The 27,975-nt window shown below is 45.9% G+C and overlaps 1 protein-coding gene across 1 annotated transcript in view; it reads left to right on the top strand.

The window, feature by feature from the left end:
• LOC142296297 (AT-rich interactive domain-containing protein 4B-like) overlaps nt 1–27,975 on the top strand; it is a 430,400-nt gene that overhangs the window by 207,148 nt on the left and 195,277 nt on the right. Inside the window, exons 8-10 of the mRNA XM_075339708.1 lie at nt 15,454–15,592; nt 20,626–20,705; nt 20,783–20,856. Of these exons, the coding sequence (XP_075195823.1) occupies nt 15,454–15,592; nt 20,626–20,705; nt 20,783–20,856 (293 nt within the window). The remainder of the gene's footprint in view (nt 1–15,453; nt 15,593–20,625; nt 20,706–20,782; nt 20,857–27,975) is intronic.

Here is a 27,975-nt window from a genome sequence, read left to right as displayed (position 1 = left end):
TCAAAAACTAAAAGAAAGACTATCAAATCACAAGTATACAATAAGGCAAAAAAAAAAATCTAACTTTACCTGTATCGCAGTACTTGACTGAATGCAAGCATAATGTCTCTCAACTACGTTTCCAGATCTTAGAGCAGGTACAGCTGCCTAGATGAGGGGGAGATCACATCAGAATGCTCAAGAGGAGAGAGACTTAAGGGCCATTTACACGCTGCGACATCGTTAACGATATATCGTCGGGGTCACGGTGTTTGTGACGCACATCTAGGGCCGTAAGCGACATCGCAGCGTGTGACACCTAGGAGCGACTTTAAACGATCGCAAAAGAGTTAAAAATCGTTGGTCTGTAACACGTCGTTCATTTACCAAAAATCGTTGTCTGGTCAGTAGCGAGGTTGTTCGTCGTTCCTGCGGCCCCACACATCGCTACGTGTGACACCGCAGGAACGACGAACATCTCCTTACCTGCCGTCCACCGGCAATGAGGAAGGAAGAAGGTGGGCGGCATGTTACAGCAGCTCATCTCCTCCCCTCCTTTGCTCTTGGGCGGCCGCTTAGTGACGCCGCAGTGACGTCGCTATGACGCCGAACGCACCTCCCCCTTGAAGGAGGAATTGTTCGGCGGTCACAGAGACGTCGCTAACAAGGTATGTGCATGTGACGCTGCCGTAGCGATACTGTTCGCTATGGCAGCGATCACCAAATGTCACAAGAATGACGGGGGCGGGTTTTTGTACGCTTTTTGCAGCCAAAAACGCACAAAAATGCTGCATCTTTGTGGTCGCAAAAAAAAGGCAACGTGCGCATATAGCCTAACTGGATATTCAGGCTGCAGTCTCTGCAGCCGCTTGGTCTGAATAGAGACTACGATATTAGTGGCTTCCTGTAGTGAATGACTCACCCTGATCAGTATCTCTCTGTGATATAATGTAACCTCACTATGTAACTTTGTAACTAGGGATGGGCGATCCCGAGCTGTAAAGTAATCATGTGCACGATCCCGATCACGAGCTTTCCTGGGAAGTTACAGATCGGGTCCAGATCCGTTCCAGGGGCTGTAAAATGAAAGCACATAATTAAACACCATTATGATCATACTTACAGGTCCAGTGACGCGTCCTGCAGACTCTGTCTCCCGTTCGCTTCTGTCGCTACGATCGATCATTGCTGTGTCACCTGGTAACCAACACTGGACTTACAGGACCTTCAGTGACGTGATAGCCACGTGACAAGTCTGGTGTGAATGTTGTACAGACATTGGCTTACAGACTGATCACATGACTATGACGTTACTAAAGGTCCTCCTAACTTCCGGGGGTATTCATTGCACTGCTCGTCACTCGCCAGTCATCGGCTGTTTTCGGCCGTGTTCACCGTGACGTCAAGGATCACCCGAGTCCATGGCTCATGGACTCGATTGAACTTTAACTGTCACTGTGCGAGTGTCACATCACGGCACACAATCTCCCGACAGCAGCAGGTCGGCTGCATGTGTTTCCATGCAACTGAAGCACTTCTGTCCTGAGATCAGTCCGTGAAGGGTAATGCCCAATGCAAGACGCAAGTGGAATCATCCCCTCACTGTGAACCTGCTTCTTGCTCTGTAGAGAGCGATGTAGCAGAGATGACTTGGCTCTTTGTGCTTCTCACTGTGTATAGACGCTGTCTGTAAAGAGTGATAAAGCAGAGCTGACAATGCTCTACTTGTGGATTACGTCGGACTAAGGATTTCTTTTATAATAAAGATGGAGTCTCTAAATATTTTTTTGGTCTTATTTCTAATAAAAAAAACTTTTTTCTCTGTGTTGTATTTTTTTTTACTGTTTCCTAGAAATTCTTGGTGGCCATGTCTAATTTGGCAGGACACCATAAATTTTGGGCTTAGTACCATCTGAGAATACGAAGCTGGTATTAACCCCCTTATTACCCAGCATGCCACCACCATCAGGGCCGCTGGATTAGCCGGGTAAAGCGCCTGGAAATGTCGCTAAGAAACAATGCGCCATTTCCAGGGGCTGCTGCGGGCTGCCGAGAACTCCAGCCCCCAGCTGCCTGGCTTTACCTGACTGGCAATCAAAATACGGCGGGAGCCCACGCATTTTTTTTTATTATTTTTTAAATAATTAAAAAAAAAAAAAATAATGGGCTTCCCTGTATTTTGATTGCCAGTCAGGTAAAGCCAGGCAGATGGGGGTGGAAGTCCGTAGCCGTCTGCTTTATCTGCGCTGAGAATCAAAAATACTTCTGAGCACTACGTTATTTATTGAAATTATTTATTTTTATACAACTATGTATTGTGTACATTTTATATATATATATATATATATATATATATATATATATATATATATATAAAATGTACACAATACATAGTTGTGTAAAAATAAATAATTTCAATAAATAACGTAGTGCTCCGAAGTATTTTTGATTCTCAGCGCAGATAAAGCAGACGGCTACGGACGGCTACGGACGACTGTGTATATATATATATATATATATATATATATATATATATATATATATATACACACATATATACACACAGTCATATGAAAACGTTTGGGCACCCCTATTAATGTTAACCTTTTTTCTTTATAACAATTTGGGTTTTTGCAACAGCTATTTCAGTTTCATATATCTAATAAATGATGGACTTAGTAGTATTTCTGGATTGAAATGAGGTTTATTGTACTAACAGAAAATGTGCAATCTTCATTTAAACATAATTTGACCGGTGCCTAAGTATGGGCACCCTTATCAATTTCTTGATTTGAACACTACTAACTACTTTTTACTGACGTACTGAAGCACTAAATTGGTTTTGTAACCTCATTGAGCTTTGAACTTCATAGGCAGGTGTATCCAATCATGAGAAAAGGTATTTAAGGTGGCCACTTGCAAGTTGTTCTCCTATTTGAATCTCCTATGAAGAGTGGCATCATGGGCTCCTCAAAACAACTCTCAAATGATCTGAAAACAAAGATTATTCAACATAGTTGTTCAGGGGAAGGATACAAAAAGTTGTCTCAAAGATGTAAACTGTCAGTTTCCACTGTGAGGAACATAGTAAGGAAATGGAAGAACACAGGTACAGTTCTTGTTAAGCCCAGAAGTGGCAGGCCAAGAAAAATATCAGAAAGGCAGAGAAAAATGTTGACAACAGTCAAGGACAATCCACAGACCACCTCCAAAGACCTGCAGCATCATCTTGCTGCAGATGGTGTCAATGTGCATCGGTCAACAATACAGCGCACTTTGCACAAGGAGAAGCTGTATGGGAGAGTGATGCGAAAGAAGCTGTTTCTGCAAGCACGCCACAAACAGAGTCACCTGAGGTATGCAAAAGCACATTTGGACAAGCCAGTTACATTTTGGAAGAAGGTCCTGTGGACTGATGAAACAAAAATTGAGCTGTTTGGTCATACAAAAAGGTGTTATGCATGGAGGCAAAAAACCACGGCATTCCAAGAAAAGCACTTGCTACCCACAGTAAAATTTGGTGGAGGTTCCATCATGCTTTGGGGCTGTGTGGCCAATGCCGGCATCGGGAATCTTGTTAAAGTTGAGGGTCGCATGGATTCAACTCAGTACTAGCAGATTCTTGACAATAATGTGCAAGATTCAGTGACGAAGTTGAAGTTACGCAGGGGATGGATATTTCAGCAAGACAATGATCCAAAACACCGCTCCAAATCTACTCAGGCATTCATGCAGAGGAACAATTACAGTGTTCTGGAATGGCCATCCCAGTCCCCAGACCTGAATATCATTGAACATCTGTGGGATGATTTGAAGCGTGCTGTCCATGCTCAGCGACCATCAAACTTAACCCCTTAATGACCGCCGATACGCCTTTTAACGGCGACAAATTAGGGTACTTCTTCCGATCCGCCGCTTTTTAACGGCGGTCGGAAAAAAGGGTCTAGCGCCCCCCAGAGTCAGAAAATTTCCGGGGTCCCAGCTGCCGGGGGTAGCTGAGACCCTGGAGATGATGAATCTGGCCGGTTTTTCCGGTTCCCGCTCACCTGATGACCGGTATACACCGTATACCGATGATCAGGTTACAGTAAATGACCGCGCCGGTAAAAAATCATTTATCTCCCATCTGGCATAAACAAACATGTCAGATGGGAGATAAATCTCATCCCCCGGTCCTCTCCGGTCCCCCGGTGTCGCCAAAGTGTCCCCTCACCCCCCTTCCTCCCAAAAATCTAACATGGCGCCGCACATACTGGCGCGCACAGCAGCGCGCCGGCCGCATTTCCCCCTTTCCTATGGTTCCTGTCGCATGTGCTATGACACATACGACAGAAAACTGCTCCCCAGGCCCTGCCAGGTCACCCCCTATTCCCACCCCGGTGTTCCCCGGTGTCCCCCGTACCTGTCGGAGCTCTGATCCCCCGTGGCCCCCTCCCCCTTCACAGTGCACGCCGGTCACACGTGCAGAGCGCGTCTGTCAGCTCAGCTTCCTGCTTTGCCTTCAGAGACGCTGGCTGCTGCTGCTGCTGCTTGCACTCTGCAGCCGTGACCCGGGGAGGGTGGGTGCAAATTCTTTGCACCCACTCTCCTCAAATGGAGGGTCTGCACTCCTAGAAAATGGGGGATACGTTCCCTGAACGTGCCCCCCATATTCTAGAAGGTCCAGAATCGCCGCAGGACTTTCACAATGGATTACAGCAGGGACCCGATTTTTTTTTTTCTTTTCAATAAATTGGCCAAAGAGGGAATGTTTTTGGGGAGTGTTTTTTCAAATAAATTTTTTTTTTGTTGTCAATTTTTTTTTTATTATTATTACTGTCAATTAGTTATGTCTGGTGTCAAAGACGCCGTGACATAACTAATTGCTGGGCTACCGCTGCATTTTTTATTGCTAGCTAAGGGTAATCCAAGCAGCTACTGGCTGCTAACCCACACTCCTTGGTGTTACCTTCACTGGCAATGGAAAATCCAGGGAAGCACTTTTTTTTTTTTTTTTTTTTTTTTTAAGTTTTTTGCCAAAAATAAAAAAAGACGTGGGCTTTGCCATATTTTTGTATGCTAGCCAGATACAGCAGTCAGTTACAGGCTGCCACCAACCCCCAGCTGCCTACTTGTACCCGGCTGGCAACCAAAAATATAGGGAAGCCCTTTTTTTAATTATTTCATAAATTTCATGAAATAATAAAAAAAAAGCGACGTGGGCTTTGACCAATTTTTGTGTTCAGCCAGGTACAACTAGGCAGCTGGGGATTGGAATCCCAGCGCAGGGTGGCCCAAGCTTTCTGGGCCCCCCCGCTGCTAATTGCAGTCCACAGCCACCCCAGAAAATGGCGCTTTCATACAGGCGCCATCTTCTGGAGCTGTATCCAAGTCTTCCTGCGGCCCTGGTGCTGGGTGGCATGCTGGGTAATAAGGAGTTAATACCAGCTTTGTTTTACCAGCTGGTATTAAGCCCGAGATTCTTAATGTCAGGCCAAGTTTGATCCGGCCATTACGAATCTCCACTAAAGGGTTAAAAAGAAAAGACACTACACAGAAAAAATACTTTATTAGCAATAAATACACAGACACACTTAGGGACTCCATCTTTATTACTCCCTCTCACCCCTCCACGATCCTGGTCTTCTGTCTTCTTCAACTGATCTAGCTCTTCTATATCAGACAGCATGTGGGGAGGAAGACGCTTCTGCTCCCCTCGCTGTCTAATCACTCAATGAGTGATCAGAGGCTACGGGTTGGTAAGCGGTGATGTCACTGCTGCCACCATCGCCATAGTAAACTAATTAGCTGGTTACTATAGCAACGGTGAACTCCGATCACCTGATTCCCAGCGCCGCTATTCACCGGCTGTGGCATTAGTGTGTGGCAGCCAATCCCTGCATGTGGGCTGACTCTGTAAAGAGCGCCAACATGCATGGAGGGGGAGCCGAGCATGTGCCCCAGCATCTCGCCGGTACACTGCGCTCTCCGAGTATACCGAGAACTGAGATGCTCAGGCAGGCACCACGTATCGGCGAGCATACTCGTCCATCCGTATCCACTAACAGTACAGGACCTTGCATGACGTCATAGTAATGTTACCCAGTTTGTAGACAATGAGATAATACAACATTCCCACGTGAGTGATCACATGGCTATGACGTCACGGAAGGTCCTTTTGTCAGTGATGGTTACCGGGAGGTTACAACGATAATCGGACGCAGAAGCGGTGGGAGACAGAGTCTGCAGGACACGCTGCGGGACCTGTAAGTATAATGACAATGTTGATTATTAACTATATTCTTTATTTTACAGCCCCCCCGCCGCCCCATCCCATAACTGTAAAGCCCAAGATTGGTGATCGGACGCAAGATCGTATTATCTCGATCCCGATCTTTACAAAATGATCAGGCGAGTCTCCCCGATCCCGACCATCAGGGGGATCGCCCAGCTCTATTTGTAACAAATGCTTTTTGAAGTTCATTTAGTTGGTTGGTACAGTATAATTCATGGCTTTCTGTGTGTTAAATAGTTTAAATTTAATGACACCATGTGAATCTTTAAGAATAAATTGTAAAAAATTATAGTTAGAAATTATACCAAAAACTTATAGCAATAATTGTATGAACAAGATTTATTCTTTAATTATTTTATTCTGATGATTCACATTAATCATTATTGATGTCCTTTTTATCTTTCCTTAATATTCTCTGCATTGATAAAAAATTGTTCCTTTTTTCTTTTTCTTCATTTTGAGGTAGATCCTGGCATTTGAATTGATTAATATGTTAATTGCGCTAATTAGGACACATTTGACTATGCAAATGAGAAGGGTGTTACTCTCACCAGGATCATGAACCTCTGTTATTTAATGTGGGAACTTTGACACAGTAATTATCTTCTGTTTGAGAAAGGCTTGTGCTCAAGCCAAAATGCGTTACATTGTGATGCCTGTTCATGGAATTGTACGATTAAAAGATTTGTCTTCATAAAGAATACAAGGAGTGGGTTGTGGATGCCTTCCATTGACCTGAGCACCATTTACCTTTGAGTGCTGCCCCGGAACTTTTTTCCTATTTTATTTCAAAGAAAAGATTTTTTGGGGTGTTTGTGTTTATTTCTTTTCACTTACAGATTACTAATGGGGGAGTCTCCTAGACACCCCCATTCCCGATCTAGGGCTCAGTTGCAGCTGTGAGCTGTTATTAACCCCTTATGACCCCGATTGCCACCACACCAGGACAATCGGGATGAGCTGGGTAAAGTGCTGGGATTGTCGCCTCTAATGGATGCTATTTTTAGGATGGTTTCTATTTTTAGGATGAAGGGACCCAATAAGCATGGGTCTCCCCAGCCTGAGAATACCAGCCCCCAGCTGTTGACTTTATCATGGCTAGGTATTAAAATTAAAGGGGGGGGGGAAACCTCATGCCGTTTTTTAAAATGATTTATTTAAAAAATATTAAGCTGCATAAAAGCCGCATGTGGTCCCTCTTATTTTGATACACAGCCAAGATAAGTGCACGGCTGGGGGCTGCAGCCTGTAGCCATATGTTTTCTGTGTGCTGGGTATAATAATATTGGGTGACCCAGCCAATTTTTTTATTTGTTTATTTTTACACCAATGTAGACACACACAGCTCCTCTGATTGAGAGCAGTTAGACCAGCTGTCACACAGGGTGGGGGTGTGTCTGACTGCAACCAAATCAGAGAGACGGGGACTGCTGGTGGGCAAAGAAAGCAGTGCATATGCATGAGGTTAAAAAACGGCTCCAGAAGTAGCATGAGCAGCCCGGAAGCAGTGTACAGCCGCGTGAGAGACTCAGTAAGTATTACACACCTGCTTTCCCCCCTTTTTTCCCTTTTATTTTAATTACTCAAGTTGCTGAACCCGGATTGGTACCCAGAGTTCCCTGAGAACTCTCTGCCCAGGGTCAGAGCTTGGGTACTTTTGAACCCGCCCAGATCTGGACTTTTACAGTCTGAGTCTGCCAACCATTAATAATGAGCAAAACATACTGTCAAACCAACCAAGGACTTTTTATGGCCAATAAGTGGAATATTCTGCAATCGCCAGACTTCAACCCCATTGAGCATGTATTTCACATGCTTACAGGGAACCTGTCACCAGATTTGGCCACTATAAGCTACGGCCACCACCACTGAGCTCTTATATACAGCATTCCAGAATACTGTATATAAGAGCCCAGGCAGCTTTGTATGTAAAAAACACTTTTATAATACTCACCTAGGGGGGCAGTCTGGTTGAATGGGTGTCGCTGCTCTTCGGTTCTGCACCTCCTCTCTCCGGTCCGGCAGCTCCTCGCTGCTGCTCCTCCTCCTTCCTAGCTCAGTGTGAAAACGCGTATGTCATCCACACAAGCTGACATTGCGGTCCTGCGCAGGCGCACTTTGATCTGCCCTGCTAAGTACTGTAATGCGCAGACGTGAGGAAAGGTTAAAGACCGCCCGCGCATGCACATTACAATACTTTGATCTGCTCTGAGCAGAGCAGATCAAAGTGCGCCTGTGCAGGACCTTAATGCTGGCTAGTGTGCATGACATAGGAAGCATCATAGACACGGGCCTCAGAAGAAGGAAGACGTCGATCGCCATAGAGAGGAGGCGCCGGACCGGAGAGCAGCAACACCCAACGGACTGGACCGCCCCTTAGGTGAGTATTATAAAAGTGTTTTTTTTTACATTCTACACAGCAGCTTGGGCACTTATATACAGTATTCTGGAATGCTGTATATAAGAGCTCAGTGGTGGGAGCCGCAGCTTATTGTCACCAAATCTGGTGACAAGTTCCCTTTAATATAAAACTTAAGGCAGAAAAACCCACAAACAAGCAACAACTGAAGTCAGCAGCAGTAAAGGGCTGGCAAAGGATCACAGAGGATGAAACCCAATGTTTAGGGACATTAATTTCTTCCAGATGTCAGGCAGTCATTGTCTGCAAAGGATTCTCTACAAAGTATTAAAAATGAATGTATGGTAAAGTTAATTACTCACTACAGCCAATTACTGTACCCTTGTAGAAGCGCCCATGCACGGATTGTCTGTTTTTGTGTCGAAGTGACACCTGTAGCGGTTTGGGGGTCCCCCAGGGCGACAAAGAGGCAGTGACCCAAAAAGTCCGATCAACACAGGTTTATTGCCATCGCTGAACAAGTAAACGTCCTCCGGGATACAGCCAGGCTATACACAGTCCATAGGATACCACGTCACAGGTACCGGTTGCCGTAGAAGACGGTCTTACTATACCTCGCCCTTCTATTTCAGGTGGGCCCACAGACCTGTGTTATCGCTCCACACATGTCTGAACTCCTCTCAGCTTCCTGCTCTGCAGCTTACAAAAGCAGACTCTCTCTCGTCTCAAGCACACAGACTGGAAGTCTAGAGCCAGTCTCTCTCTAGACTGCCCTAGACACACTCCACCCAGGTTCAGAGACAGGATTTCTTTAACCCCTGGAGCCACACCCACAGGTGGTAAGGAGTGTGTAATCAGCATTACACACCCTTCCATGGCTCTGCATGTAATGCAATCCTGTGGAACCACAGGTCCCAGCCAACTTCACATTGCAGAGCACCCACGCTTCTGCAAAACATACCGGCCCTTTGTACTAGAGGATGTTTTACCCTTCTCGCCCATCTGTACCGCACTGTACTCGTTTGTCCTCTTTCTAGAGTCAGTGTCTTTACTGGAGTCATCGTCACTCCCCCTAGTGTCCTGGACTAACATGTCCCCGCTTAACCATGTGTCAGTCTCCTCCCCTGGAATTACTTGTGTTTTAATGGTCAGACTGTCACTTCCCTTTGGAGACGTCACGTCACTAACTTGGGGAGACCCTCTATGTCCCTTGGTCACCCCTAACTCTGGACAGTCCTTATTTGGAGGTGCCATCTCCTCTTTGCACCTCAATATACCACACGGGATCGGTATAACCTCATACGGTAAACAGGCCGTCTTAGGCGGCGGCCGACTCATTCCTGTGCAATCGGTCCTGGCCTCTGTCTTCCATAAGTCCGTAAACAACTCAAAGTCCTGCCCTATGATAACTGGATAGATCAAATCCCGAACCACACCCACATCTGGGCGCCCCATACGGTCGGGCGTCTGAATCATCACTCTGGCCAGAGGATATTCTTTAGTGGTCCCATGCACACAGCTTGCTTCTATTGTCCTACCATCCATAAAATGGAGATTGGGCATGGGTCTCACTAAGGTCAGCCGGCTCCCCGGGTCTAACAGACCAGACACACGTAGCCCATTCAAGTCCACGGAGCACTTCTGTGGCCTCACATCGGATGGATAGCCTATACCGCAGGTAGGACATAGGTAAGGCGAACCCCATTGCCCCTTGCTATAGTCCACCTGTTCGGCTTGTGAAAGCTCCACCCCCTTGTGGGTTATCAGCGCTTTCTGAGGCACCGATCCCTGTTGGGTAACCACCCCTTCCGGGACTCCGCCCCCTTTGGGTAACCATTCCCTTTTGGGACCGCCCCCTTTTGGGTAACCATTTCCTTCTGGGACTCCGCCCCATTTTGGGTAACCCCTCCCTTCTGGGACTCCGCCCCATTTTGCGGTTTCCATGCAATGTCCTTAGCCCCCAGTTCACACCGTTCGCCCTTATCTTCCTGGGCACCCAGTGTCCATGCTGGCCCCCGAAGGGAACGCTCAAACTGGTCCATGGCTGCGACATCGCTACACACTGACAGCTCCTGCTGTCCCCGGACCAGGAACTGGTACAGCTCCTCCACGACGTCCGCAAGGACCATTCCCTCTTTTTGGCTTTCAGCCCCCACTGCTGTCGCTGGACCTTTTGGCACATGCTGTTGGTGCTGCTGACTCTGCAGCAGCTGGTTCAGGAGCTCCTCCATGCTGCAACGAGAAGAGGAACAGGAGGGGCGCTCCAATGGGTAATACCCGGTGGTCAAAGACGGGGGGGGTTAGACAACCACTAACCTTTCCAGGTTGTACCGCCCGTACAACTAGGATCTCCAGCCTTTGGTGTATCACTGCTCACCACACAGGGCCCCGCAATTCCGGGTTGGCTTGGAACCTCCAGTCACTGGTCTCTCGCCACTGCAGCACGGAACCCCGCAGACCCGCTGATTCACCGCCAGCAGCTGGAGTACGCTGTCCCTGTTCGTGGACCCGCCGATCCACCGCCAGCTGCTTGAGTGCGCCGACACGATTTTCGTGGACCCGCCGATCCACCGCAAACCACTTGTATCCAGAGGAATACGTCCTAGACCGTTACTCTCAGCAACCATGCTGCGTTGCCCCTAGCAACCAGGCCGCATGCCCGCATTCTCCACCATAATGTAGCGGGGTGGGGGTCCCCCAGGGCGACAAAGAGGCAGTGACCCAAAAAGTCCGATCAACACAGGTTTATTGTCATCGCTGAACAAGTAAACATCCTCCGGGATACAGCCAGGCTATACACAGTCCATAGGATACCACGTCACAAGTACCGGTTGCCGTAGAAGACGGTCTTACTATACCTTACCCTGCTATTTCAGGTGGGCCCACAGACCTGTGTTATCGCTCCACACAGGTCTGAACTCCTCTCAGCTTCCTGCTCTGCAGCTTACAAAAGCCGACTCTCTCTCGTCTCCAGCACACACACTGGAAGTCTAGAGTCAGTCTCTCTCTAGACTGCCCTAGACACACTCCACCCAGGTTCAGAGACAGGATTGCTTTAACCCCTGGAGCCACACCCACAGGTGGTAAGGAGTGTGTAATCCGCATCACACAACCTTCCATGGCTCTGCATGTAATGCAATCCTGTGAACCACAGGTCCCAGCCAACTTCACATTGCAGAGCACCCATGCTTCTGCAAAACATACCGGCCGTTTGTACTATAGCCGGTTGACACATCACACACCACACTTCAAAGATGAATAGCTGATACTTAATGGGATATTTAGGGTTCTCCTAAACATGACACCTGCATGAACACAGTGAGTGTAAATCCATTGGTTGTCATGCAAGCTCCCTGCCGCTTCAGTCAGTCTATGCCACGCACTGATGGAAACATCTGAATGCTGTGTTGAGAACTGCAGGTAGGAAAGGAATGTTTAACCCTTCAGTGAGTTCTCCATAGATAGGATGATTTCAGGAAACATTGTTTTCATAGCTAAAAAATAATAGCTTCAAAAAGATGTTAGCTGTAAGGTAACAGAAAATCATTAAATGCAGTACAAACTATTTTTGCTGCATTTTTAGTTATTTTTTTTAGTTATTTTGGTGATTTCCACAAAAAAACTCTAATAAAAGTAAAAAAAAAATTGTTTAAAAGGCTCCAAGTTTTTGTGGGACTAAACAGTCTCAGTGGGCCCCATCCACGCGTAGACACGCACATACACAGATACGTACACCTACAGTCATACGTACATATACATATTTAAAGAGAAATTCAGAAAAACACATATAAATAAAAATAAATCTAGACACAGTCATATACACAGACATACATAGATACACACACCGTTCATGCACACACACACACACATCTAATATATAAAGCTGAGTGTATGTGTGTGTGTGTCTGTGTGTGTCCGCTAAAGGAATCCGCACCGTCACATTTACAATCACAACATTTTGCACAGGCAGCCCATTTGACTCAGGGAACGTCATAGACAGGGAAAGAGACAGAGCAAACAAGCAGATACAGACAGGAAAAAAAGGCATACAGACAGGGAAAGACATACAGGGAAATAGACAGACAGAGGCAGACAGGGAAAGAGACAGACAGAAAGCGGCAGACAGGGAAAGAGACAGACAGTTAAAGAGGCAGACAATGACAGAGGCAGACAGGGAAAGAGATAGACAGGGAAAGAGACAGACAAGGAAAAAGACAGAAAGGGAAAGAGACACACAGAGACAGACAGACAGGGAAAGAGACAGAGACAAACAGACAGGGAAATAGACAGACAGAGGTAGACAGACAAAGAGACAGAGACAGACAGGGAAAGAGGCAGACAGACCCGGACAGACAGGGAAAGAGACAGACAGGGAAAGAGACAGACAGGGAAATAGACAGAGAGAGACTAACAGAGAGATAAAGAAATAGACAGGGAAAGAGACAGACAGACACACAGAGACAGACACACAGAGACAGACACACAGAGACAAACACACACACGGAGACAGACAGGAAAATAGACAGAGAGACAGACAAAGACAGAAACAGAGAGAGATAGATAGAGAGACAGAGACAGACAAAGAGAGACAGACAGGGAAAGAGACAGACAGACAGAGAGAGACAAATAGACAGAGACAGACACAGACAGACAAAGAGATACAGGGACAGACAGGGAAAGAGACAGACAGAGATTGACAGGCCAAGAGACAGAGAGACAGACAGACAGAGACTGGGAGAGAGACAAAGAAACAGTTATTTTCCTGGGCAACGCCGGGTACTACAGCTAGTTAGAGATATTATTAATATGGGGAAGTTGGCAGCAGCCTCACTCACCAAACCCACTTGTCTTCATTTAGCTCCTCCCGGGCATGTGGCTGTACCGCGCTGGTTGGTGCCTCTCATTAACAGACATGGCTGCACACAGACCTCACTGACACTGCTGTATATACATCACAGGAGAGGCTGGGAACATACACATTACTGGGGAATATACAGCAATGGGGGGCATACTGCTTCAGAGGGGGGTATACAGCTCTAGAGGGGGGCATTAGACTCTGGAGGAGGGCGGCATTAGACTCTGCGGGAGGGGGACATACTGGTCTTGGGGTATACAGCACTGGGATGGGGGGACAAACATCTCTGGGGGGTATACAGCACTGGCATGGGGGGTGACATGCAGCTCTGGGGGTTTATATGGCACAGGTGAGGGGACCTACAGCTCTGGGGGAGTATACAGCACTGGAGTTGGGGAAGATACAGCTCTGAGGGTATGCAGCACTGGGGTGGGAAACATACAGCTCTGAGGGGGTATACAGCTCTAGGGGGGTATACAGCACAGGGGTTGGGGAACATACAGCTCTGGGAGGTACAGTATAGAGCACTGGGGTGGGGGGACATACAGCTCTGGGGTGGAGGGGATATACAGTTCTGTGGAATATACAACACTGGGGTGGAGGGAACATACAACTCTTGTGGGTATAGTAGTATGCAGCCCCCATATTTCTTCATATAGTGTTATACAGCCCCCATATTCCTCCACATAGTATAATGCACCCAATATTCCTCCATATAATATAATACACCCCATAATTCTCCACATAATATAATGGAGCCTCATATTAATTCATGTAGTAGTAAGCAGCCCCCATATAGTGTTATGAAGCCCCATATTCCTCCATATAGTGTTATGAAGCCCCCATGGACCTCCACATAGTATTATGCAGCCCCCAAATAGTATTATGAAGCCCACATATAGTATTATGCAGCCACAGTATAGTATTATGCAGCCCCCATATTACATTATGTAGTCCCATATAGCACTATGTAGCCCCCATATTGCATTATGCAGCCCCCATATAGTATTATGCAGCCCCCATATAGCACTATGTGGCACCATACATATAGTATTATGAACCCTCATGTAGTATGCAGGCCCCATATCATTTAATGCACCCCCATAGTCCTCTGGCCACAGTGCTTAAATACATATACTCACTTCTCCTCTTTCCCCGCTGCTCAGGTCTCCTCAGCATGTCCACCGTTATGCCGCTCTGCACATCTCAGCGCTGCAGGTGCGCAATAGTGACGTCATCGTGCTCCTCTGTGCTGAGCTGTCAGACCCGCAGACACAGGAGGAGAATGATGAGAGAGGGAGCGCTCTGCTGCTTTTATTTGTATCCGCAATTCCGATGCCGACACAATTGAAAGTGCGATCACTGGCACCGGGCCCCCCGACTCACATGCTCCATAGCAGTCGCGTCGCCTGCTGCCATTGGCAGTACAACTCCGTGCCGACTGCGAGTGGGCCCAGGGCCCCAGCACACTGGTCCTGATTGTTCATATAGTCATGTCGCCCACTGACAACTCTTTGGCTTGACTACATAGCCAGTTAGCTGTCAGTGAAATAAAAGAAAATGGAGCTGGACATGGAGGCAGAGGCTCAACCGATGTAACATCTTTCACACAGTAACACGAATAAACAGTTTGGAGAGAAGGTGGGATTGTTTTGACAGATCCCCATTGAATTAAAAAATGTATTTTTTTTGCTTTTTCATTCATTTTTCCATAAGATGCTTAAAATTGTCTACATAAAAATTCAACCCTCCTAAAAAATTGTAAAACAATGCACAAAATCTATAGCATTTCCAAGCGAAAATGTAAAAAAATGAAGAAAAACTAAGGCATCAGTAAGCCATAAACCGCTTTACTCTAGAAATTAGATGATTGATATAAGGTCATCCACATATGTGACATGCCCTGTGCTTGGTATACCCACTTAGGGCCATATAAGCAGTCTGTCTAATTTACATGTACACTACCACATTTTTTGTATATTGTAGACCAGAGGAAGACTTGTCCACATCATCTAGTGATGAAGATGAGGAAGAGGTCAAAACTGGTGATGAGTTACTTGGAAAAATTGTTTGTTTTTCTTTGAATACTGGAGACAAAAAGAAAGTCACTTGGATTCCAGCACTAGTAAGAGTCATTTTTTTTTAATGTATTCCATATTTTAAGACAATCTCTTCCATAACCATGTCTGTCTTTGAGACTCCTGGCACTTATGCCTTTTTAATTATTCTTATGAGGCTGTTTGGTCTAAGATTGGACAAGGGATTTCATCTGAAATGTCTATAAGGCTCAGATTTTTTAGGTGCCTGGGAGCTTGCTAGCATGATGAAAGTGGAAAGTCGAAGAAAGTTTATTCCAAAAAATTATACATTTTAGGCCTAATAATTTCATAAAGGAGTTGGCCACTTGTTAATCAACTGCTTCTTTAACACTATATACTGTTATAAGTTAATAAAAATAATTGGTACTCCCATCCTGCACCAGAGCCATCCCAGCGATGGCGGTGCTCGCTTGACATAGTTTGCACTACTCATGTGGTATAACAATCAGCCGCTGCTAATGATCTGCAGTTCTGACACTTTGTTTGGATGTCTGAGGACAGTGTATAAGAGGTGGTCGAATCCATACATTGTTTGATGCTATATGTTGCCTACTTGTACTGCAAAAGGTGTGTTTATACTAGTATATTTTATATGGTGTTGAATCCTTTGTTAACATATAAATGCTGCTAGCGGAGTTTAGGTTTCCGATGTATCAGAGCTGGGGCTGTTTACCAGCAGGCACCACCTAGCGGACAGGCTGGAGCAGCGGTAGATTAGATATCAGATAGGACAGGTTTAGGTCAAGGTAGAGGAGGAGTGACAGGTGGTAAGAGGGTTGGCTAGTAACATGGACCTGATAGTGTGCAAGTTTTGGATAGGGTTCGAGTAAGACAAGATATAGCCACGGTGTCAGGGCCAATCAGGGAACCCTGATGTAACCTCGAGAGGTTGTGAGCCTACGGCTCACCCTGACGGGCTTAGAGGGTTATGCGACTAGAGAGCCATCAAGGCCCAGAAGAGGATGCAGGTTTAAGGAAGGGAGGAATATAGACACAGACCCGGTAGCTTGAGGACGAGGTTCAACATAGTGGGGGAAAGTTCGAGAAAGAGTACCTCAGAAACAGTAGACACAGAACTAGGAAAAGTTGGGGCCATGTCGGTCATAACAGTGTGAAGAATATACTGAACAAGTTTAGTTGCCAAGTGAACTCTTGTGTTGTGTACATTACTATTTCCTTTTTGACGAAGACCGGCAGCGGGGTGATGGACACCAACCTGAAGAAACCAGTAAGTGTCATGCACCCCGCCCGCAGTTACACCCGTACTCAGAGTCTACTTGATGAAGGAGCGTGGCCCCCGTACGGCCTGGCATACGTGCCTTCCTTCAATTGTGAGAACCGCAGTCTATTAGCAGACTTTGAATGGCTGAAGCACACAAGTGGTATAACAATGTCATGTGATTGCAGATAGACCCTGCTTCCACATTACTGAAGCAATGTCAGTGCAGGGGTGAAGATCTAGTATTTTTATTTTATATTTGGGAATATAGCATTTAAAGCACACCAATCATCAAGAATTTACTATATAACCTAAAGCCAGTGCTGTACTGGCACTATCATGCTGATGCTATACATAGCTTTAAGGGTGCTTTACACGCTGCAACATCGCTAACGATATATCGTCGGGGTCACGATGTTTGTGACGCACATCCGGCATCGTTAGCGACATCACAGCGTGTGACAGCTAGGAGCGACGATCAACGATCGCAAAAACGGCAAAAATCGTTGATCGTTGACACGTCGCTCCTAATCATAATGTCGTTGGTGTTTCATTCCGCAGGTTGTTCGTCGTTCTTGCAGCACCACACATCGCTGTGTGTGACACCGCAGGAACGATGAACATCATTCTACCTGCGTACACCGGAAAGGAGGAAGGAAGGAGGTGGGCGGGATGTTCCGGATGCTCATCTCCTCCCCTCCTCTTCTATTGGGCGGCCGTTTTGTGACGCCGCTGTGACGCCGAACGCATCTCCTCCTTGAAGAAGGGATTGTTCGGCGGCCACAGCGACGTCGCTGAACAGGTATGTGACAATGCCGTAGCGATATTGTTCGCTACGGTAGCAATCACCACATGTCGCACGAACGACGGGGGCGGGTGCTATCGCTGGAGACATCGCTAGCGATGTCGCCGTGTGTAAAGCACCCTTTAGTTGTCAGCTAGGCTCTATAGGTTTTGAAACACAAAAAAGTAAAGTTTATAAAATCATCAGCTTGTTGAGTGATAGCAGCTGAGGTTCAGATAGTATCTGGGGGGTATTCATAGTTATCCCCTCCCCCTATTACTTATACTAATTCTATTATACATTTGTTTTAGTTTGTGACTAACAGGACCTGTGCTGATGTCATATCCATGTGACCAGAAGGGGTGGGGCCTCAGCAACAGAAAAATGTTGCTTCATGGTATCCGCTATATTGGCTGAGGCCCTGTTCCTTCTGGTTACATGGGTATGACATCAGCACAAGTCCTGTTAGTCACAAACAAAAACGATTACCATATTTTTCGCTTTATAAGACACACCTGATTATAAGACGCACCCCCAAATTTGGTGAAGGAATAGAGAATTTTTTAATAAATGGCGTCCGTCTTATAATGCCAGTGTCTGTCTAACAAATCATATAGGGTATATGTCCCTCATAGCCCCCCCATCCTAAAATTAGCCCCCTTAATCTGGATATGGCCACCTTATATTGAATATAGCCCCCTTGTGCTGGCACACATCCCCCAGTGATGCCACATGTCCCCTATTGCTGGCACACGTCCCCTATGGCTTGCACACGTCCTCTATGGCTGGCACACGGCCCCAGTGGCTGGCACACGGCCCCCTGTGGCTGGCACACAGCCCCCAGTGATGCCACATGTCCCCTATTGCTGGTACACATCCCCTATGGCTGGCATACGTCCTCTATGGCTGGCACACGGCCCCTATGGCTGGCACACGGCCCCTATGGCTGGCACACGGCCCCCAGTGATGCCACATGTCCCCTATGGCTGGCACACGTCCCCTATGGCTGGCATACGTCCTCTATGGCTGGCACACGGCCCCTATGGCTAGCACACAGCCCCTATGGCTGGCACACGGCCCCCAGTGATGCCACATGTCCCCTATGGCTGGCACACGTCTTCTATGGCTGGCATACATCCTCTATGGCTGGCACACGCCCCCTATGGCTGGCACACGGCCCCCTGTGGCTGGCACACGGCCCCCTGTGGCTGGCACACGGCCCCCTATGGCTGGCACATGGCCCCCAGTGATGCCACATGTCCCCTATGGCTGGCAGACGTCCCCTATGGCTGGCACACGTCCCCTATGGCTGGCACACGTCCTCTATGGATGACACACGGCCCCTATGGCTGGCACACGGCCCCCTGTGGCTGGCACACGGCCCACTGTGGCTGGCACACCGCCCCCTATTGCTGCACATGGCCCCCTTTGGATAGAACACATCACCCTGTGTTAGATATGGCCCCCATGCTGCTGCTTTTAGTAAAATAAACTCTTTCCTTACCTTCTCCAGCGCTGTCCTTCCTCATGTCTCCCTCCGTGCGGTTGAGCTCCGGCCTCCTGCTAGTCCTGGTTTTTGGTGCCGGTCATGTGATCGGCACAGCAGAGTGACATCACTGCGTGCCTGATCACAGCAGGAGGAGGGAGACCGGGAGACATGCTGGAGGAGGTAAGTAAAGAGTTTATTTTACTATGGGCAGCAGCATGGGGGCGATATCTAACACAGGTGGGCATGTGCGATCAAAGGGGAACACAGGCACATATAATATGTGCCGCTCCCCCAGCCCATCACCGTCAGCACCGTGGTGATGGACAGCGGCAGTGCATATTATATGAGCGGGAGCAGGAGATCTAAAGCTGCAGCCTTCACCAGCTCACCAGCCTCTACCAGCCTCCCTCAGCCTCCAGCACCGCTCCAGAGCGGCCCCCACCTCCCCTGGACCCTGCAGTATATAATCCGTATATTCGGATTATAAAACGCACCCCCTACTTTCCCCCAAAATTTGGGGGAACAAAAGTGCGTCTTATAAAGCGAAAAATACGGTATATAATAGAATTAGCATAAGTAACAGGGAGAGGGGATGACTATGAATACCCACCCCAGCAATTAGCTGATCTTCAGCTGCTATCACTCAGCAAAGCTGCTGATTTTATAAACTTTAATTTTCTTGTGTTTCAAAACCTATACAGCCTAGCTGACAACTAAAGGTATGTATAGAATCAGCATGATCCTGCCAGTATAGCACTGGCTTTAGGTTATATAGGAACATCCTGGTGATTGTTGCGCTTTAAAGGAAACCTGTCCATCAATCGCTCTAGGTGATTAAGAAGTCTCTCCATATGTACACATATGGGAGAAATCCGTCAATCACCTAAAGTGGTGCGGGGTAAAGCCGGCTGAGGACGTCACCGGACTAGTCTTATCTCTTTGTATAGCCCCTGGCCGCATCTTCAAACTATGTTTTCTCTGCAATACTGGAGTGTTCTGGAGGAAAATATACCTGTCTTCCATTATAAAAGCCAGGGACCGATTCATGCTGGCCGTGACTTGGGCAGCATAAATCGACTGACAGTTTCCCTTTAGAAGGGAATTCCAAGTAGTGGATGATCCCTTAAAGGTCTATGACATATATTTATGCCATATAATGTCTTGTGTTTAGACCCCATGGCATATATGATCACAGGGAATAGTGGAATTCTGGTGGTGACTTACAAAAGGGCTTTCATTTTCTTGTTTGAAATCAGAGAAACCTCTGATCCCAGCTGTTTAACCCCTTGTGACTTTGACACAGAACATGGTAGACAGAGAGTGAAGGCTCTTGGGTTTCTGGGGGATTAACTAGAAGTCCCAGAAATTTCGAGCTCCATAGGGTTTCAATGGTAGAAATGTTAAATGACCCCTCTCTGGGACTTCTAGTGTTAAAAGCATTTGTGTCCCTACTCTTGGGTTATGAATTGATAAATATATATTGAAAAAAAATCGAACTTAAATTCTAAAACTGAAATATCCTATTTTTTTTCTTCAGCAAGGCAAGTAAATGTTTTTTCTCTAACAGGTAGTATCACCAGATTGCCGTGATGATATAGGTGCTAAAAAAGACGTTATTTTAGTGCGGTCTTTTACAGATGGCAAATTGTAAGTATCTTTCTATTGTGTGTTATAATATCCTGATGGATTGTGTACAGATTCTAACAACTTTTTTATTTTAACAGCTTTTCTGTTATAAAGACTGAAATCCATGACTTCAGCGAAGACTCTGTTAAAAGTGACAGTACATTGAAGCCAGGTGAGAAGAGTTTGGACTTCATTACATTAGAATGTGTTTGTAGTGTCTGGTTGGAGTTTATGGTGGAAAAGCGCCCAGTCCATTTACTAAGTGACTGTCATTCATCTGACAGAGGCCAAAACAGCCTTTTGCCTCTTCTCTGTGTGATGTGCATCATTCTACTTTTATTTCAACTGTATGTACAGCATATTTGTCTTGTCTGCCATTGCAGATACAGGATAACAGATTGGTGCCACTAGGAGGCAGGCACTACATTGCTCCCCCAGCAGCTGTACTCCTGCAGGCACTAAGCTAATCAGTTTTAGCTTAGTGGGTATTCTGCCAATGTTAAAGCGGTTATCCGGCTTATTTTGACTTTTTTTATTATTACCCTATTGGGCTACATTGGGGCACTTACCTGCCCCGCTGTCAGCCCCTCTCCCCCCGGCTCAGAGCGGTCATGTGACCGCTCCTGCCGCGATTTTGCTGCTTCCGGTCATTTCATGTCAACATGGGCAGGACCATGTCGACATGCAAATTTGGAACAGCTTGTTGCCGCCTTGCTGGGCTTGTACAGTGCGTGAGTCCCCGCCCCCTTCCATGCACCCTCCCACACATTCCCCCGCACCCTGTACTCTCCCCGCCCACGGTGTCACCGCCAGCACCGGGCCCCCTGCTCAGGATGGCGGGAGTGCCCATGCAGTCTGTGTCCCGATCCAGCCCCGCGGCTGCCTTCATTGCAGGCTCAGCTGCTTCTCACCCTGCAGTGCAGGCAGCCGCGGGGATGCTGAGCGCTGCCATCAGGATGTTAGATGAAATCATTACCTGCTGTCAATCTTCGCTTCACTCGGGTCAGCGCTGTCACTGCCTTCTATGCCCGCCGTGTTCTCACGTCACTAGCGGTGACGTCACGGGCGATACTGCTGAGAACGCGGCGGGCATAGAAGGCAGTGACAGCGCTGACAGGAGTGAAGAGAAGATCATCACAGCAGGTAATGATCTCCTCTAACCTCCTGAAGCAGCGCTCGTCATCCCCTGCGGTGACCTGGGCTATTGATGTTAGCTCAGGTCACTGTATTACTCTCTCAGCCAATGGGGAACATTCTGTTCTTCATTGACTGGGACATTGACTATGGTATGGATTGTCATGGGACCCCCTTATTGGATTACGCTGGACCTGGATTTGTTTTTCTTTTCAATAAATTGGTGAAAGAGGGAATGTTTTGGGGAGTGTTTTTTCAAAAAAACCTTTTTTTTTTGTTGTCTATTTTTTTATTACTGACTGGGTTTGTGATGTCGGGTATCTGATAGACGCGTGACCTCACTAACCCCAGGGCTTGATGCCAGGTGACATTACACATCTGGCATCAACCCCATATATTACCCCAGTCCGCAAAAAAACGGAAGGCACACAGATGACACACGGATGTATCCGTGAAAAAATGGACTATTTTTTGCGGACCGCAAAAACTGAACGGTCCTGTGAATGTAGCCTACATGTGTTCCCTATGGGGGTAGGGGTCGGTACAGAACGATGGTGAGGGGGGGTCGGTACAGAGCGCCGTGTGTGTGTGTGGGGGGGGGAGGAGGGTTGCAGAGCCTAATGTGGTGTGAGGTGCAGAGCCCGATGTGTGTGTGTGTGGGGCGCAGAGCCCGATGTGTGCGTGCGTGTGTGTGTATGTGTGTGTGTGTGTGTGTGTGGGGAGGCTTGTAGAGCCTGATGTGGTGTGGGGTGCAGAGCCCGATGTGTGTGTGTGTGTGGCGCAGAGCCCGATGTGTGCGTGCGTGCGCTGTGTGTGTCTGTGTGTGTGTGTGTGTGTGGTGCAGAGCCGATGTGGGGCTGTTATTTCCATTGATAGAGTGATAACAGGTCGGGTGCTGGGGCAGAATACTGACAGGGAATGTGTGTGCAGGGGGCGGGCAGGGGTCGAGGCTGGACACTGGGGTGGGGCTGGACAGTGAGGCCGGGCGGTGCCAGCTCTGACTGAGGTTTAGCACAGGAAGCTATCATGTTTGCTGGAACAAAATGTAAACAAAGAGCTGCAGAAAATAAAGGGATAATTCAAGAGGAACAAAAGTTAGAAAACAAAAAATAACAATGTAGGGGTGTTTTATATGACAATACAGCACAGGCAAACTCAAAATGTTTTGGTAAGCTAATGTCGGACAACTCCTTTAAAGCTGGCTTGGCAATGTTAAAGGAGTGCTCTGATACTAATTATTAACATCAACCTTGACTATCAATAATTAATATTCAACTATTAATGAAGGACTAAATAAGTACTACCGCTCTACTGTTCAGTAGAATCTCACCGCCAATGTCAGGAAGTGTAGATTCTACAGAAAAAGAGGCACCAATAGAAAATAGAATGTCACACTTGCCTGATTCTATGCAGGCTGTGCTTTCCCACTTGATTTAAATGCAGTCCAAATCTGTGTATATTCGCTGGAGGGCGAGGTGATATTAGCTCCTAGGTAATACAAGTCAATCAGTGTAGTCTAACGTTTTAATCACAAGCAGTCCTCACTGCTAAAAAGTTCATACAATTACCGTAGCCGCCTACCCTCTTGATGGAATGTAGTGCATAAATGAATTCTCTTCTGGCATTGTCACAACCCAATAAGCTTAACCACTTCTGGTGGAGAGAGACAGAGAGGTAGGGATACTCCACATGAGTATAACTAATGCAGGTTGCAATATAACAAAACATACAGTTAGGTCCAGAAATATTTGGACAGTGACACAAGTTTTGTTATTTTAGCTGTTTACAAAAACATGTTCAGAAATACAATTATATATATAATATGGGCTGAAAGTGCACACTCCCAGCTGCAATATGAGAGTTTTCACATCCAAATCGGAGAAAGGGTTTAGGAATCATAGCTCTGTAATGCATAGCCTCCTCTTTTTCAAGGGACCAAAAGTAATTGGACAAGGGACTCTAAGGGCTGCAATTAACTCTGAAGGCGTCTCCCTCGTTAACCTGTAATCAATGAAGTAGTTAAAAGGTCGGGGGTTGATTACAGGTGTGTGGTTTTGCATTTGGAAGCTGTTGCTGTGACCACACAACATGCGGTCTAAGGAACTCTCAATTGAGGTGAAGCAGAACATCCTGAGGCTGAAAAAAAAGAAAAAATCCATCAGAGAGATAGCAGACATGCTTGGAGTAGCAAAATCAACAGTCGGGTACATTCTGAGAAAAAAAGGAATTGACTGGTGAGCTTGGGAACTCAAAAAGGCCTGGGCATCCACGGATGACAACAGTGGTGGATGATCGCCGCATACTTTCTTTGATGAAGAAGAACCCGTTCACAACATCAACTGAAGTCCAGAACACTCTCAGTGAAGTAGGTGTATCTGTCTCTAAGTCAACAGTAAAGAGAAGACTCCATGAAAGTAAATACAAAGGGTTCACATCTAGATGCAAACCATTCATCAATTCCAAAAATAGACAGGCCAGAGTTAAATTTGCTGAAAAACACCTCATGAAACCAGCTCAGTTCTGGAAAAGTATTCTATGAACAGATGAGACAAAGATCAACCTGTACCAGTATGATGGGAAGAAAAAAGTTTGGAGAAGAAAGGGAACGGCACATGATCCAAGGCACACCACATCCTCTGTAAAACATGGTGCAGGCAACGTGATGGCATGGGCATGCATGGCTTTCAATGGCACTGGGTCACTTGTGTTTATTGATGACATAACAGCAGACAAGAGAAGCCGGATGAATTCTGAAGTGTACCGGGATATACTTTCAGCCCAGATTCAGCCAAATGCCGCAAAGTTGATCGGACGGCGCTTCATAGTACAGATGGACAATGACCCCAAGCATACAGCCAAAGCTACCCAGGAGTTCATGAGTGCAAAAAAGTGGAACATTCTGCAATGGCCAAGTCAATCACCAGATCTTAACCCAATTGAGCATGCATTTCACTTGCTCAAATCCAGACTTAAGACGGAAAGACCCACAAACAAGCAAGACCTGAAGGCTGCGGCTGTAAAGACCTTGCAAAGCATTAAGAAGGAGGAAACCCAGCGTTTGGTGATGTCCATGGGTTCCAGACTTAAGGCAGTGATTGCCTCCAAAGGATTCGCAACAAAATATTGAAAATAAAAATATTTTGTTTTGGTTTGGTTTATTTGTCCAATTACTTTTGACCTCCTAAAATGTGGAGTGTTTGTAAAGAAATGTGTACAATTCCTACAATTTCTATCAGATATTTTTGTTCAAACCTTCAAATTAAACGTTACAATCTGCACTTGAATTCTGTTGTAGAGGTTTCATTTCAAATCCAATGTGGTGGCATGCAGAGCCCAACTCGCGAAAATTGTGTCCCTGTCCAAATATTTCTGGACCTAACTGTATGTAGGTAGTTTGCAAAATAGAAAAGGTTTTGGCTACAAGTCACTTGCCTTGTGCTGCACTGTACGTGGAGATTCCTGTCTGCTAATTGCATGGAGAGTGAGTCTGCAGCTGCTGCACGCTTGGAGCTGGAGGCCAGAAGCTATAAGCAGCAAGCGTGATAGCCTAAGGCGCTGGTTACTAGGGGCTTCGGCCAAACGTGTACCTGGCAACCTAGTGCGTGGAGCAAGGGGAGTGAGCGAGTGACATCACGCGGCTAGGGCTACGGAAGCCCTTGCTAGGAAAAAGGAGGCGTTTTCTTTTCCTACGCATTTCGAAGGCAAGGCGGCCTTCTTCCTCAGGAAATGACTCCTCCTTTCACAGGGGTGTTTTTATGATCCAGTAAATTGCCTCATTAACTAATTTAAGACAATGATCCACACCAGGAGTTCTGTGATCACAGTGAGAGGACTATATAAGTGAGTGAGAGAATGTCTGTAATATGCAAATATAGATGGACATATAGTTCTCTATTTATTGATATATCTTATCACCAAGCCATGAATGAAATATACTTCGAATGGGGAAAGTTGAATAAGAGATATTGGAAAAAGATATATTGGATAAAACAAATAATAAATATAGTATTAATTAATAGTAATTCAATGAACAAAACATTCTTTACTAACAAAAATAGAAATAGATTCAGTTAAAATCCCTTTTTTATTTATTTTAAATATAAAAAAATACATCTATAGAAAACATTAAAAATAAATAATGAGTTAAAATGTGCATGAATCTAGACAAATTCCTTCCTCTTTTTTTTTTTTTATATATATATATCCAGGCTTATGGGATATTTTAATGGATTTAACTAGGTCCTAAGTAAATGAATAAGCTTGTGCCCTGTGATGATTTGATTGGAAAAACTTGCAAAAAAATGTAAAAACTCAAAAAGATGTAAAAAAACTTGTAAAAGACTATCCATGGATGAGAGAGTGGTGAGGGCACCTAAAAACAGACTTAAAAGCAGGGGAAGGGCCCGAAAAAATAAATAAACGGCTTTTTAATTTAATTTGCTTAAATGCGATTGAAATGCCCCAAAAGATGGATAAACTGTTTGGCTACTTGCCTGCTGTTAAAAGGCAAATAGTTCTACTTGCTGATTGAGTCCGTTAGGAAAATCCATTTCGCTTCCACCCTGGACATCTGTTTTATATAGTCCCCCCTCCAATTTTTTTCTACAATTTCCTATGGAAGTCTGCATAGTGGCAGGATAACGGGTGCCCTTGAAATCCCTTTTTGATATTATTGAAATGCTCCCCTATTCGTGTAGAGAGGGCCCATTTTGTACATCCCACATATTGTTTTTTTCAAGGGCACTGGATGATGTAGATAACACCAGTTGGAGAACAAGGTACAGATTGTTGAATTGTAAATGATCCCTGTCCTCCTATCTTTCCTCTTTCATTTCCTCATCCTTTTACCTTTTTTTTTGTTAAAATATATAGGTATAAGGAGGGATATTTTTACCTTTTTTTTTTGTTAAAATATATAGGTATAAGGAGGGATATAGGGCATACGTTAGGGACAAGGTGGGCTTCCGCCAATTAGGTAGGAAGAAATTTAGAGAGAATTTTATAAGGTAATAACTAATTGACAGGTTAACTTGCATACCTTAGGGATTGATGTGGTAATACTAGTTTATATATATATCATTTTGCTTGTTATGTATGTTTTTCTATGGTTAAATTTTAAAACATTATGAATAAAGTTTATCTTTTTATATTTGGGGTTATTATTTATATTTAAATTGGAATATCATCTCACCCTCCAGCGAATATATTTGGACTACATTTAAAGGAGTTGTCCGCCATAAAGTCCAAAAAAAATTTTTAAGCTAATATGTGCTGTTTTGTCATATAAAACACCCCCACATTGTTTTTTTTTTGTTATCTGACTTTTGTTCCTCTTGAATTATCCCTTTATTCTCTGCACACACTTTGTTTAAATGCAGCTCAACCAAACATGACATGCTTGACTGCCGAACTTCACAGTCAGAGCTGGCACCGCCCGGCCTCACTGTCAAGCCCCGCCCCCTGCACACTCATTGGCTGTCAGTATTCTGCCCCAGTACGGACCTCTCATTGCTCCAGCAAAGATGGGCACATTACTATATTATATGTGCGGTGGATGTGAGGTGATTGTGCTACACAGATGAGATATCACTGCTCTGTATTTCTAATCGTTGGTAGTACAGAGCAGTTTTCCTGCTTCTTTCATCTGTGCAGCACAATCACCTCACATCCGCCGCACATATAATGTAGTAATGTGCCGATCCCTGTCCCCATAATATAGTAATATGCCCATCCCTGTCCCCATACTATAATAATGTGCCCATTTTATAGTAATGTCCCCATCCTATAGTAATGTCCCCATCCTATAGGAATGTGCCCATCTTATAGTATTTGCCCCTTTCCTTGTGCCCATCCTGTAGTAATGTCCCCTTGGGCTCCTCTTCTTGTAGCAATGCTTTGTCCTGTAGATTTGCCCCCTAGTCTGCCAGTCTTCACACACACACACACACACAAAAAACAATCACAAATCCTTCTCACCTGTCCTGGTTCCCACGGCGTCCTGCCTCTTGCGGCCGCAGCCTCCTCCTTGCTGATTGCTGCCTGTGCAGGGGGCCGTGCAGTCAGCACTTTATAGCGGAGCTCTGATTTCCAGGCACTGTGCAGGGACGAGCTCTTTATGCAGCTTCTCCAGTGATCTGTTAGCTTCTGATTGGCCGGC

Source organism: Anomaloglossus baeobatrachus, chromosome 3, assembly GCF_048569485.1.
Source record: "Anomaloglossus baeobatrachus isolate aAnoBae1 chromosome 3, aAnoBae1.hap1, whole genome shotgun sequence".
NCBI classification, from domain to species: Eukaryota; Metazoa; Chordata; class Amphibia; order Anura; family Aromobatidae; genus Anomaloglossus; species Anomaloglossus baeobatrachus.
This window is presented reverse-complemented; position numbering and strand designations above follow the sequence as displayed.